Below are 14503 nucleotides of genomic sequence, written 5' to 3'. Positions count from 1 at the left end.
TTAGTTTACATTAAAATTAGAAGTTTGGTTGAAATTGGAACGATATGATGGAAAAGTTAGAAGCTTGTGTGTAGGAAAATTTTAATGTGACAAAAAAGTTAAAAGTTTAAAGAAAAACTTTAGATCTAAAGAGGGCCTAATGCAGCTCCAGTGGAGAACTGGAGAATCAATGGCGATGATGCACATGGCAATTAATGAGCCGAGACGACGTTGACTATGAAGGACAAGAGGTTCAGTCTCCGGTGGCCAACGAGGCATGGAGCTGCGCCGCCTAAAATCGACGGGAATCTGATGGACGTGGTGTAGCCTACACCGTGTACTCTAGGTCGCATCGCTCGCAGGGGTTGGTGGCCTGGACCCGTGTACAGATGATTACGGAGGCAATTAGGCATGGGTTGGTCGCTTCCTCCGCTGAAACCAAGCAAAATTTTCAGCTCCCTGTCGCTGGTCCTGTCATTTCAGTATTGTTGTGATGCGTCTCGCGTTACTTATCAACGCCCTCATTGGATGGCAAATGCTTTGGCTGATAAGCCATTTAAGCAAAATAAGCTAACCAATTTGTATTGAAGTTTGGCTGAATTGGAGGTAGCTTTGGCTGATCAGCCAAAGTATTTGGCCAACCGATGAGGCCGCAAGGTGGCAGCACCAACCACCAACGATCGTAGACTTTGTGGTACAAGTTCTTTCTAGCTAATTGATTCGGGGTACTTAAAAAAACACCATATCCCGTGTTAGATTAACGTATTTTGGAACATAGATACTATGAATCACATTCGACATAATTTTAGAAGAATTTGCACATATTTTTAAGCTTAGGATTTGTATCATGATTGATGCTCTGACTCCGATGATCCAGCTCTAGTGACCCCCTTCTCCTCTAACTCCAAATATCCCAGCGAATGGAAGTGGAGTTTGGGTTTAGGGCCTTGGATTGGGAGGGGTGAGAGAAAGCGGAAGAAGGGAGAGATCGCTAGGTTTAAAGTGATAGCTATGGAAGGTGACGGCTAGGGGTGGACATGGAAGGGTGGCGAGGTGTTGGCACCAGCGCGAGAGCCATGGGAATAAAGTAGGGAGGTGGATTGGCATTAAAGTTGAGAGCAAAGCGAGCTTGTGATTAGGAGGCGACGGCCAATGATAATGATAGTGGATCCGACAACAGGGAGTCATTGGAGACGGGAAAAACAGCGAGACAAGGGAACCTTTCCGTCACCGGCTTAGAGAACGAGGAGAGGAGGAGGAGGCCGGTCAGAAAGGGCCTGGCCGATCAAGCCATCGACACCTTTCAGATTTCCAGCCAACCGACGAGGCCAACTGGTGGCGAAGGACGCCAGGTCAATGAGATAGGGGCCTAGTTCGCGTCCTGTGGCAGCTAGGAGGGAAGACACAAAATGAGGAAGGGGTTAGGGTTTAGGGAATTCACACCAAATTTAGAGCAGCATGATTGAATGGGAGTTTTGAATCAAATAGACCTTTTTTTTCAATAGGAGGGTTACAGACTTACAGTTTATAGAGTCATCGATAGAAAGATATCAAAACTGAAATGTGGCTAGTTACTAGACCAGCCTCAAATACACACGCAGGGAACTATTTATTAAGGACTACCCATTGGACGATTCAAGCAATACCCTCTTTCATATATGAAACTCATTTTTAATGTTACCAAACAACTGCATTGTTGTGTGAGGCCGCTGATTAAACACTCCTGCGTTCCTTTCTTTCTAAATCTGCCATCACATCGATAGTACAAGCGTATCAAACGACTTTCCATAGCTGTTCCGAAAAAGAAACTGGGGCTTTTTTCAGCCACCAATCTCCTAGCTCCATGTCCATCTTGCTCAGCCCTTGGACAACTGTTAGGCCAGTTTGGCCGGCATAGCTAAAAGGTGTGTGGTTGTGATCGTTTAGTTTAGTTTAGTTTAATCGATGGACAAATCCAATTACGTAATTAATTAATCGGTTAATCGAAGAGACAAGGTTAATAAAATAATAATAATTAGTTGTGCTGTCATAAAGTGTTAGTTTGTTAAATACTCCTCTGATTAAGGGCTAAATCAAGGAGGGACCTACAGTGTAAACACTGGTGTCAGGTAACACCGATAATTTTCAGCAAAACTTATGGCTAAACTGTTTGTCTGTATATATTATAACACTATGATCAAAAATATAATTAGCATACTATGACTCTGATCAACAAATCAATTTTCTGGATCCATCGCTAGCTAAATGGAAACTCAATTCATGTTTTGTGCTAACAAATTAACACATGTCTCACTGCCGTTAACAGTTTCTCGCATCTCGGTAATAAGCAACTGCTTTCTAACGACGCATTTTCAAACCGATGACGAATTGTAATTTAGCTGGATCGAAGACGAAGACACCGTGATATTTATACTTTCAAGAAGATTCTCCTAGATGATCACCATAAGGAATCTCCTTCACTAATCACAGGACTTGCGTCTTCATCACGCCAGTATTGCCTTCGTCACGCTAGCATCACCATTCATCAGCAACTGGAGATAATGGTTTTGCTAAACCTGTGGCAACATATTTTAGGGTTGATTAAGAGCAATTAAGCGTGGCACCTGATCAAGCTCCAACGCCTCCACTTATTAGCAATTTGCAGGCTAGAGAAATTAATAATAAATTTATTTTTCTTCTCACACTTTTTTAGAAAACAGAGCATTGTAATTCCAGTGTAAGTTTTTAATGTACAGTGTAATTACTTTGAAAGTTTATGGTGTAATTGTAATGTATGAGTGTAGGTAATTGGCAGTGTAAAAACGATGGCTACTTTAAGATGAAAAAAGTTATGCTATAAATATATCTACTTCCATATGAGATATATAACTCAACAAACATGTAAGGCCAAATTTAACTTTACAAGTTATAAAAAAATAAAAAAATAAAATGAAACTACTTAACATACACATTCAAAGTATATTTGTTATTTTTCTTACAACTTATACATAAAAATTAAATTTAAACTTACATGTGAGTAATATATCTCGTGATGTTAATCTATCTTTTTTTTAAGAGATAATCCATTGTATGCCACTGAGTTTGTCATAGGTCTACAATTTGCTACTGACTTTGTCACGTTCTATAATATGCCATCGATTTTTGCTTAACTTCTACGATTTACCACCGCCATCCGGTTAGTCTCCGTTAGTACTGTACACTTTCATCCAAATGACCAAAATACCCCTGAGACAAAAACTTTCAAATTTTGGATAAAAATTCTGAAATGTCAGACTTTAAGTTTTTGGACAAATTTTGAATGTTTACAATCTTATGTTTATAATATGGTATTTCGGAATTTTTGTTCACATTTTGGAAGTTTTATCCCAGGGGTATTTTGGTCATTTGGACAAAATTGTACAGTACTAACGGAGACTAACTGGACGGCGATGGTAAATCATAGAAGTTAAGTAAAAGTCGATGGTATATTATAGAACGTGACAAAGTCAGTGGCAAATCGTAGAGCTATGACAAACTCAGTGGCATATAATGGATTGTCTCTTTTTTTAATTATTGAGATGATATATAAGAAACGAGAGGATATCAATGTCATCTCCAGTGATGAAAACACTTTCCAAAAAAATTGAAGGCAAACCAATCTTCTTCTTCTTTTTTAATTGCAAGCGCTAGACGATGGCTTGAAAACTCCAAGCCCCTAACCCAATTTCATAGGCCCAGTTGAAGCCCGAAGACATGATTAGGTAGGAATGATGAACTTATTCCATCCAACTATCCAAGCAAATGATGGCCGACGACTCGACAACAAACTGCTCTTCAACAAACGGGCTGAAATCAGTTCTATTGAAGTGGACTTCTGTTTCGTGGTAGAAAGAATTGAACACAAACTACTTAAAATCAGAGTTATATGTATGCCCCAAGATCACATTGCAGTCTTGCAGACACATTTACAAATTGCCTCTCATGATTCGGCAATTTGCATTACTGAAGAACAATCTTAAACTGTCGATTCTAGGACAAGATTGAGAGAGTTTGTTGTGACACCCAGAATACCAATAAGCGAAGCGGCATATTTGCAAACTAAAAATAATTTATGAATAAAACCTTTTATATACGTGTTCTTAGCGATCTGAAAGTAAAGGCTGAAAAATAAACTTCGATGGAAAAAAACCATAAAATTAACTCCAAATTTAAGATTGAAAATTCAAATTTTTACTGATAAGTATAAGTATAAGGAAAAGATGAGGCTCGTAATCTCGTACTGTTTTGATGTACTTTAGCTGAGAGAATTATTAATTGATGTACATGCAGAGTGATTTTATCGATCCCCTTAAGAATTATTACTTGCTGTACCAGATTTTGTAGTATAGAATTTAGTGACTCTAATTTCAAAATAAAAAAAGGAATCATATCTCTTCAAAGACAATAAAATTCCTCAAGCATATAATACGTGACACCAAGTAACTGAGGATGTTGCAACACCGTAGCATATACTGCACGGGTGCATCCTCTTTATATGCTAAAACACTGTATGCATGTGACAACATGTCTTATTTTTTCTTCGGGCAAGGCGAAGAGACGCCAGCCAAATTTATTAGTATCTTTTAAAAATTTCACAAAGCTACATATATTTTAGTCAAATTATCACAAAACTACATATTTAAGGTGTAATATTGTAAAACTATAGATTTTATAACGAAGTTATCACGAAACTATATATTTTAGAGTTTAAATCCTTAGCACTAGTGTTATATTTGAGTTATAAACGTTTAAGTTTTGTGATTGGAGACTGCACGCTATGATCGGCAAAAATGCCTGCCTCTAGCCAAACTTTTCATTCTGCGGCAATGACCCGTATCACTTTTTTTTTTTAAACACATCAACTTTATTAAGCAAGAACAGAGTTAGGGGATAAACCCCATTACATATCCAAGCAAAAGAGCCATCCCTAAGAAAGGAGGGTTAACTGAACTACGAAAGCAACCTTCCTGAAATAACCTAACATCAGAAAAATGACCCGTATCACTTTGTGCGACGGTTGCCATACTGCCTTAGAAGATTCCGTCGTTCCTCTCCATCCACAGCATCCAAACCACTACATATCGTCATCGAAAGAACGGCGGTCAGCTTTGCACATCATTTTACAGCACGTACGAGCTCCACCAAATCTAAAAGTCCAAGGCACCGGTTAGGTCAAAGATGATACTTCCTCCGTTTCACAATATAAGTCATTCTAGTATTTCCCATATTTATATTAATGTTAAGATAGATAACATCAATATGAATGTGGGAAATGCTAGAATAACATCAATATGAATGTGGGAAATGATAGAATGACTTACATTGTGAAACGGAGACAGTACTAAATATCCTTCCCTTTTTATATGAAGTTGGCTAGATTAAAATTGAACTAACCAACGTCATATTTGGATAGGAGATTAGGAGTAGATCTCCGGTAATGACATAATAACAACATATATATATATATATATATATATATATATATATATATATATATATATATATATATATATATATATATATATATATATAGTAAATTTGTTTGGTGCTCCATGGTGCCCGGGCACCATTGTTGAAATTGAGTATATACCCAATTCAAATGAGTATGAAACTTTTTCAATTACCTAGGTATTAACATTAACTACTTTACTAACTAGTTTAAAGCAAGTTTGAACTGAATTTGAACTTGTTTTTGTTAGATTTTGATTCTAGGTATATAGCATCCATACATATAATTAGTTAGGTATGTAATCATGTATTGTGAAATAAAGTTAAATTTGAGTTGTTTTGTTGATAAGTATAGGTATGAATCAAATTATTATAACTAGGTATATACTCACAATTTGAAAATTTTAAAAAATTTGAGTGATTTTGTGCATTAGATACCATGGTGCCCCATATGAGTGTCCTATATATATATATATATATATATATATATATATATATATATATATATATATATATATATATATATATATATATATATATATATATATATATATATATATATATATATATATATCATCGTCATCATTATTATGGGCATCATATCATCATCATCATTGTTATCCTCATCATCTTATTATGCAATCTTGCTATACTGTTTCAGCAGTTAATTTCATAATTTGCTGTGCTGCTGAAACAGTTATTTTAATTTGTGGTGATTAAACAAATTAGGTTTTAGATGTAGCCGCCATTGACACGAATGACTTGGCCGTTGATCCACCCGGCGGCGTCGGTGCAGAGGAAGCCCACCACCGGCGCCACGTCCATCGGCTCGCCGATCCGCCCCATCGGGCACTCGCCGGCGACGGCAGCGACGCGCTCCTCGCTCTTGCCGGCGTAGAACATCGGCGTCGCGACCGGCCCCGGCGCCACGCTGTTCGCCGTGATCCCCGTCCCGGCGAGCTCCTTGGCCAGCACCTTCGTCATCGCCTCCACCGCCGCCTTCGTCGCCACGTACGCGCCGTACCCGGGCCGGAGGGACCCCACGTTGGACGACGAGAAGGTGACGACGCGCCCGCCGCCGCCGCGCGCCAGCCGCCGCGCCGCCTCGCGGCAGCACAGGAACGTGCCGCGCGCGTTCACGGCGAACGCGCGGTCCCACTGCTCCGGCGACGTGTCCGCGATGCGCGGGTACGCGCCGTCCTGCACGCCGGCGGCGGCCACCAGGACGTGCAGGTCCGGGCCGAACGCCTCCCGCGCCGCGTCGAACAGGCGCGACACCTGCGCGTGGTCCGACACGTCCGCGGCCACCGCGACGGCGCGCGGCGCCGTCGCGGAGTCGTTGAGCGACGCGACGAGCTGCTCGGCGGGGGCTGGGTCGCCGACGTAGCCGACCACGACGCGGGCTCCGAGGGACACGAGGTGCGCGGTGACCGCGGCGCCAATGCCGCCGGCGCCGCCCGTGACGATAGCTACCCGGCGGTGAAGCGGCCGATGGCCGGGAAAATTGGGGGAGGAGCCATTGACGCCGGTGAACGGTGGTGGCACCTGTGGGTTTCTCACCAGAGAGTTCCAATCACTTCCCATGGCTTTCACATGCACTAATAATCACTACAAACAATCGATTAGCCTCTATCACTTGTTATATATATACTTCTTCCGTTTCACAATATAAATACATACAGTATATAAAAGAACAAAAACTACTGTCGATAGAAAATAGTGAGAAAATTTCCGATTTTTCAGTCATCGGATGCCCTTTGAGATTCATGCTCGTGCAGATTCTTTTTCCAAGTTGTTGAATGTACTTTGAGATCCATTGCTAGCACAAAGAGAGAAAAGGAGCATTAAACTCGTGTGTTTTTTTAAAAAAAAATACAGTACATGCAGATGCAGATTTTTTTTTGAAGTTATTGAATGTACTTTGAGATTCATTCTAGCACGAAGACAGGAAATAAGCATCAAACTATAGTACATGCTCGTGAGATTTTTTTTTTCAGATGTTGAATGTACTTTGAGATTCATGCTAGCACGACGACAAGAAAGGAGCATCAAACTCGTGACGAGTTTTTTTAAAAAATATATATATAGCACATGCTCGTGCAGATTTTTTTTCAGATGTTGAATGTACTTTGAGATTCATGCTAGCATGACGACAGGAAAGGAGCACCAAACTCGTGACGAGTTTTTTTTAAGAAAAAAATACAATACATGCTACAGTGAAGCGACGCACTTGTTCGATGGCTGTTGTCTGCTGATGAGCTGAGTTTGAGTTTGGTTGGGGACTACCTATACATTTGTCGACAAATTTTCTCCTAAAAATTTGACAGATATAATTATAGTGCAATTATAGTGTAATTACACTGTAACTTATATGTAATTACACTGTAACTTGCATGTAACTACAGTGTAACTTATATGTAAGTTTCACATAATTTTGAATCGTTAGATCTATTACAAGATTTGTTTTAGTGAGGAAGAAAACAAATCATAGCACACACATATGTGAAAGAATTTGTTCCCACGACCTCCAATTTACCGAAATAACATGTTACGGAGAGATTTTTGAAAGTTACATACAAGTTACATTATAGTTACAGTGTAATTACATGCAAGTTACAGTGTAATTACACTATGATTGTACTGTAATTACATCTATCAAATTTTTGGGGGAAAATTTGTCGACAAATATATAGAAAAATCGTTGGTTGGTGGGATGGGGAGGAATGCTTGGCAGAAATCCAAGGGGTCCAGGGACCACCCGGAGCACCTCTTGAAGTCGTCCCTGATTACTCGAAAAGATGTCTTCTTATTTTTCATGTTCTTTATAAAGTCACTAAAAAAATTTAGAAATATATATGTATATGATATGTTACTGTACAAAATTCAACTTATATAAGTATAAAAAACATTAAATTTAACGTGTAATTCGCGGTCAAAATTATTGTTTTTGTTTTTAATTGTACAGGTCGAATGCGAACTTGCCTATTAATTGAGAGAATAACATATCACATATTGATTTATCTTACTAAATATTTTTAAATGTTTTAATGAATTTTTAGATAATATGGACAAAAGGAGAGGGGACATCCTCTAGAAGGGGGTAAGAAATAAAATCCATCTCACTCTTCTTCCTCGAACGTGCTGTCCGACACGGCGCCACCGTTACCAGAACATGCATGCATGCATGCATGCGAAAGGACGACCCTCAACAACATTGGACTGTGATGACTGATGTAATAGCAGTCATGGAGGTTGGGACGTATGAGGAACACCATCGTTGATTGGTAAGATCCAAACAAGCACTTGGCCAGTGCTTGATAGGAGCAATCCAACTATCCAAGAGATGAGGTGGTGGTACTGTATTATGCATGAAACAGCCAAGTGACACCTCAACAACAAGATACCTTATCCATTATCTTATCTAAAAAAAATCTCGCTTGTCGGTTTGTTAACCAGCGACGAACGAATTGTGAGAAAAAGTAGTGCTACACGTGCGTGCATGCTTGTTTTTCTTCTTAGACATGCATGTCTTTTTCTTCCTTCTTATAAAGTTTTCTCTCAAATTAATTACTTATCCGATATACAATTCGATTCTACCAATGTGTTCGTTACAATTAAATCTTCACAACAAGATCTTACATGATTATATTACAATAAAAAATATTTATATTTGTAAATTACTTTTATTATATACGTAAGTTACTTTTATCATATATATATATATATATATATATATATATATATATATATATATATATATGTTACTTTTAGATTTAACTAAGTTACTTCTTATACATGTAAAAGTAAATTTAATAAAGTCTAAAAGGTATTTACATGTATTATAAAAGTATCTTAAAACAAAACGGAAGTAACTTTGTCATGACATTAGAAGTAAATTCATTAAAGTTACTTTCTTTTTGTTATAATTAAGTTACTTCTATAATATATGTAAATTAATTTTAAGCTTTATTGAATTTACTTTTATATGTCGAAGAAATAATTTAGTGAAATCTAAAAGTAATTTAGATTTATTATAAAAGTAATTTATAATTTTTCATCAAAATATCATGTGAGATCTTGTTATAAAGATTTAATTGTTACAAACACAACGATGTAATCGGATCATAGACCGGATGAGTAATTTAAGAGAACTTTATTTGAAATATAGGTGGATAGAGTCTCTTATAGGTGGAGTGGTAGCTGGTTTAGACAAACTAGCTACCACTAGCTGTGTAGTCACGTCCTATATAAGTGTTGGGCATATTTCATGTTTTGGTTTTCCAACAGACACAATTATATACGTGTAGTCTTTTTTGCTGCTTAGGGACGTGTAGTGAACAGTCGTTGTTAGCCTTATCAACGTGAATCGATCTACTGCTAGATCCAGCAAATTTGATGAGGAGGCACGCAAGTGATAAAAGTCTCCTACTACTTGAAGAGAAGTAGGGGAGGTCGGCGAATTTTTTCTAGAAATAATACGATTTTAATGGAAAATCGCAAAATATAGGTCGGTTAGGTGAAATCGTAAGTTTAGCACTCTGTCGAACAACTATGGTTCGACAGGGTAGTTGGTCCACTAAAAAAAATAAAAAAAGTACATGAACAGTGTTGCGCAGTGGTAATGTTCGATATGTCCGCATGAACAGTGCTATTCTCTTTTTTTTAAATTTTTTTATCACCCTGTCGAGCTGCGATTGTTCGATAGGGTGGTAAACTTGCGATTTTGCCTAACCGACCTATATTTTTACGATTTTCCATTAAAATTGTATTGTTTCTAAAAAAATTTCAAAGGTCGGCGAGGGAAAAGGGGGTGGAATCAGGGGGAGAGAGAAAGAGTATGTATGTATGTACACATTTTTCAAGAATTTTAGTTAAATTTATTAGTTTCCAAGCACAACATGCATTGGAAAATTGTATGCATAGGAGACAGTCTCATAAATTTCAAGTACACACTATATATACATGAAAATTATGATAAAAATTAATTGCAAGAAGGCTAGCCAACGGGATCTTGTCCAGATGGGATATAAGTGGATAATCTTATCCGTTCCCCCTTGCTTCCATCTCTCTCTCTCTCTCCCCGTCCATCTCTTCATCCCCTGCCGCTCCTCTCTTCTATCGCCCTCCGTCTGAAGGTGGATTCTAAACACTCGAATGGATGTCCGCTCATTAAGTGCATGCCAACTAAATAATCATGAAAAAATTTCAAAAACATTTACAAGATAGATTGATATATATATATATATATATATATATATATATATATATATATATATATATATATATATATATATATATATATATATATATATAACTTAAAATTCAACTTTTATAAGTTGTAACAAAAATAACAAATTTAGCTGCAAATATACATATACTAATCAGAGTTTGATTTATTATTTTTGTTACAACTTTGTAGAAGTCGAATTTGAACTTGCATGTTTGTGGGGGTGATATGTTACATATGAATCTATCTTGTCAAATTTTTTGAATTTTTTCATACCTATTTAGTTGACATGCAATAAATGGATGGGTGTCCACCTAGGTGATTAAAAGTGTTTCCCCCCTCGGCCTCCACTCTTCTCTCCCTCTCTAACGCATTGCTTCATTCCTAGCAGGGTTGGAGTGAGAGCATGCCCCATGGCGAGGTGGCTCTGAAGGCTCGAGTCATTCCTCTCTATGGTGGAGTTGTCCGCAAGAGCCCTCACGGTAAGGCCGGGTGGTGTCCGCGCTCGTTCGCGCTGTCGGTGGTGACCATAGGGCTCTCACGTGCTAGAGGCTTGGGAAGAGCTGCGGGACTTGTTTGGGGGAGTTTAAGATTCTGAGAAGCAGCTGCTAAGAAGCTCGCTGGTGAGAATCTGGAGAAGCTGGGAAACCCAGCTTCTGACTTCTAGTTCATTTCTAGATTTTACAACTACAGAGTCTCAGAATCTGGGTAAGAAGCTAGACTGTTTGGGGGAGCTTCTGGCAACTGTAGATTCTAGGAGAAGCCACAGCTGCTAGAAGCTCCTCCAAACAGAGCCGTGAAGAGTTCAAGCTGGGAGGTGAGTTGAGGTGTTCGTCTTGCCGCCGCACACGATGTCCCCAACCATCATGCTCACATGTGTGTCGAGGATGACATCAAGGAGGAATGGCGTCCCTCCATCTCCCATGAAGTGGTAGCCATCTTATCTCCATTCTTGCTTTGCCTCCTTTCCCTTCTCATAGCTCTAGTCGTCGTGAAGGTCTGGTACCCAAGAATCATGCCTGATACCCACATATACCTGACGTCTAAATATCAAGTCTCTAATACTTGGGTATCAAGTAATTGATACCTCGATTGTTCAGGCCAATACCCACAAGTACCACACATGATACTTGGGTATTGGGTATGCATGCAAATACCTAGGTATTAGGTGAAGTGGGTGTGTTGTGTCTCTCACGAGGTATGTCTCTTAGAGCACCCGCAATGGTAAAGTAAGGTGCTATCTATAAAACATGTACATCTCAGCAATAGACTAGATTAATAGTAAACCACCTCAATAGTATGTCTACATGGGTATCTATAGCTCTCTCATATATTGCCTCGTTTTTCTCTATAGACTATATCTAAGTTAGTAGATAGCTTTGCTCTCTCTTAATTTAATATCTTCCATGTAGGAAAATATGCTGACATGGATCTCTTGTAAAGAGCATATAGACAACCATTGTGGGTGCCCTTACGAGGAGACGTGCACTGGCGCGTGGACCACATGGAGCTAAGTGATCGTAATGAGTGGTTCTCTTGTCCTAAGGACAGGAACATGTACGGTAGTCGTCATCAAACAATTCTCTACTATTATAAAAATTAAAGATGTTTTTGCCGATATTTTGGTACGTCATCCGTATTTGAGTCGGGTTTTAAGTTCATTCGTTTTTGAAAATAGGATCCGTGTTTGAGTTAGATTTTAAGCTTGTTTTCTTCTGGAAGTATAGGAGTCGTATAAGAAATCTTTGAAAAAAAAACTCGCATGTTAACTTGAGATGAAATAAAGACTCCTAATTACAGTTCATGATTTTCTAAAAAGAATATCCAAGCAAATTTCCACAGTGAATTTAACCCTAGCTAAACCATATAACAATAATAAAATTAAAATAGTATTTATCCGTCGCAACGCACGGGTATTTTTTTTCTAGTAATTACCTATGTGAAAAAAGGAGACTGGAGAGAAACATACTTACGTACGTTTACAATAAACAATAGAGATTAACAATCTCACCAGGAAAAAAAATTAAAAGAGTGACAGAAATCAATATTTTTTTTTCGGGAAAAATCAATATATTTTTAACAAAATCGTTATAAATTCGGCTTAATTAAAAAAAAAGTTGGTGTTGAGCTCGAATGGAGCTAACACTTGAGCTCCTCATAGAACACATCCTTGAACTTGGCAAGGCTCTCGGGGTCCATGGCCACGACGACGTCGAGCCGGCCGTCGCCGTCGTCTCGGCCTGGCACGAGGTAGACGAGGCCGCTGAACTGGAGGCACGCACGCCCCATGAACGCCGGCCGCCCCCAGCCGAAGTCGGCGTCGTAGAGCGGCAGCCCCTGCCAGCTGATCACCCACAGGTCACTCTCCGGCATCACCCACTCCCCCTTGCGGAGCCCCGCCGCGCCGCCGCTCGCCGCCGCCGCCGTCTGCTCCAGGTGGTCCAGCAGCGACCGGACGTAGCCGTCGTCGAGCCGCGCGGTGGCGGCGGACACCTTCTCCGCGACGGCGCCGAGCGGCCCGGCGGCGACGATGTCGCTCACCTTGGACACCGCCGACGCGCGGAAGATGGCGTTGCCGAGGTAGCCGCGCGGGAGCGGCGGGTGCAGGCGGGTGCGCGCGTCGGCGGTCATGTACAGCCTCGTCGCCGCCTCCGTTCCGGCGACGGCGAGCCCGCGCGCCTTGCACGCGCACCGCCACACGTGCGCGACCACCGCCGTAAAAGTGGACAGCCTCTTGCCGGCGCCGGCGCCGGCGCCCTTGAGCGCGTTGAGCTGGTTCTTGGACATGGGGAGGATGGCCGAGTCGAACGGCAGCTTTGAACCGCCGCCGCGGCGACGGGAGTACTCGGCGTGGTCGAAGCGCACGGCGGGAGGGGAGCGCGCGCGGAGGAGCGTGCGGTCGAGCCACGGCCGCTGCACCGCCGCCGCCGCCGCCTCGCCGTCGCCGGCGACGTCCCTCGCAATGGCGGCCCACGTGTTGACGAAGTCCAGCGCCGCGAGGCCGTCCGCCGCCGTGTGATGGATCGCCGCGCCCAGGCACACCCCTCCACACCTAAAGAACGTCACCTGGAACATGGCCAAGATGCTGGCAGCGGCGACATCGGCCGCCGGGACAAGCATCCGCCGGAGCTCGTCCGACGGGGCGAGGTCGCCCAGGTCGTCAATGGTGGCGCCACTCCGCGCCGTGACGAAGAGCACGCCCTCGCCGGTGCAGCTGATCTCCGGCCTGCCGGCGCTGTCCTGAGCGAGGCGGCCGGCGAGGGGGTAGAAGGGGACGAGCACCTTGGACAGGGCGGCCTTGAGGACGTCCGGCGAGAAAAACGCCGCGTCGGAGTCGGGGCCAGTTCGCCGGTAGACGTAGACGGTGGGGGTGTGGCTCCTGGCCACCAGCAGGTCGAGGTTGGAGAGCCATATCCTGTGCTCCGGCGTCGCCTCGCCGGCCGTCACCATGGAGGACTTGACGATCTCCACTGCCATGGATGCGAGAAGATGCTTTTCTCTACTACTCCACTCTACTTGTCACGTGTTTTGCAAAATGCAAAATGCGAGAAGATGCAGTAATATACTCCCTCGGTCTCAAAATTACTCCTTCCGTTTCATATTACATAAGTCGTTCGATTTTTTTTTCTAATCATACTTTGTTAAATTTGATTAAATTTATAAAAAAAAGTTAGCAATATCTAAAATATCAAATCAATTACATTAAATCTAACATTAAATATATTTCGATAATATGCTTGTTTTGTGTCGATGATACTGCTATATCTTTTTATAAATTTGATCAAATGACTTATAATATGATAAATCGGAGGAAGTAAGAGAATTTGATGG

General features: G+C 41.2%; 2 protein-coding genes across 2 annotated transcripts; both read right to left on the bottom strand.

Annotated features, from left to right (window-relative positions):
* Positions 1–6047: 6047 nt before the first annotated feature.
* LOC4340334 (NADPH-dependent aldehyde reductase-like protein, chloroplastic) lies at positions 6048–7163 on the bottom strand. Its single transcript, XM_015787284.3, has one exon. The coding sequence runs from the start codon at positions 7027–7029 to the stop codon at positions 6178–6180; it is 852 nt and encodes a 283-aa protein (XP_015642770.1). The 5' UTR covers positions 7030–7163; the 3' UTR covers positions 6048–6177.
* A 5385-nt stretch (positions 7164–12548) lies between these two features.
* Positions 12549–14327, bottom strand: LOC4340333 (putrescine hydroxycinnamoyltransferase 1-like). Its single transcript, NM_001421364.1, has one exon. It carries the CDS (start codon positions 14147–14149, stop codon positions 12812–12814), a length of 1338 nt encoding a protein of 445 aa, NP_001408293.1. The 5' UTR covers positions 14150–14327; the 3' UTR covers positions 12549–12811.
* Between the last annotated feature and the right edge of the window lie 176 nt (positions 14328–14503).

The sequence above is a fragment of the Oryza sativa genome, chromosome 6 (assembly GCF_034140825.1).
Source record: "Oryza sativa Japonica Group chromosome 6, ASM3414082v1".
NCBI lineage: Eukaryota > Viridiplantae > Streptophyta > Magnoliopsida > Poales > Poaceae > Oryza > Oryza sativa.
This window is presented reverse-complemented; position numbering and strand designations above follow the sequence as displayed.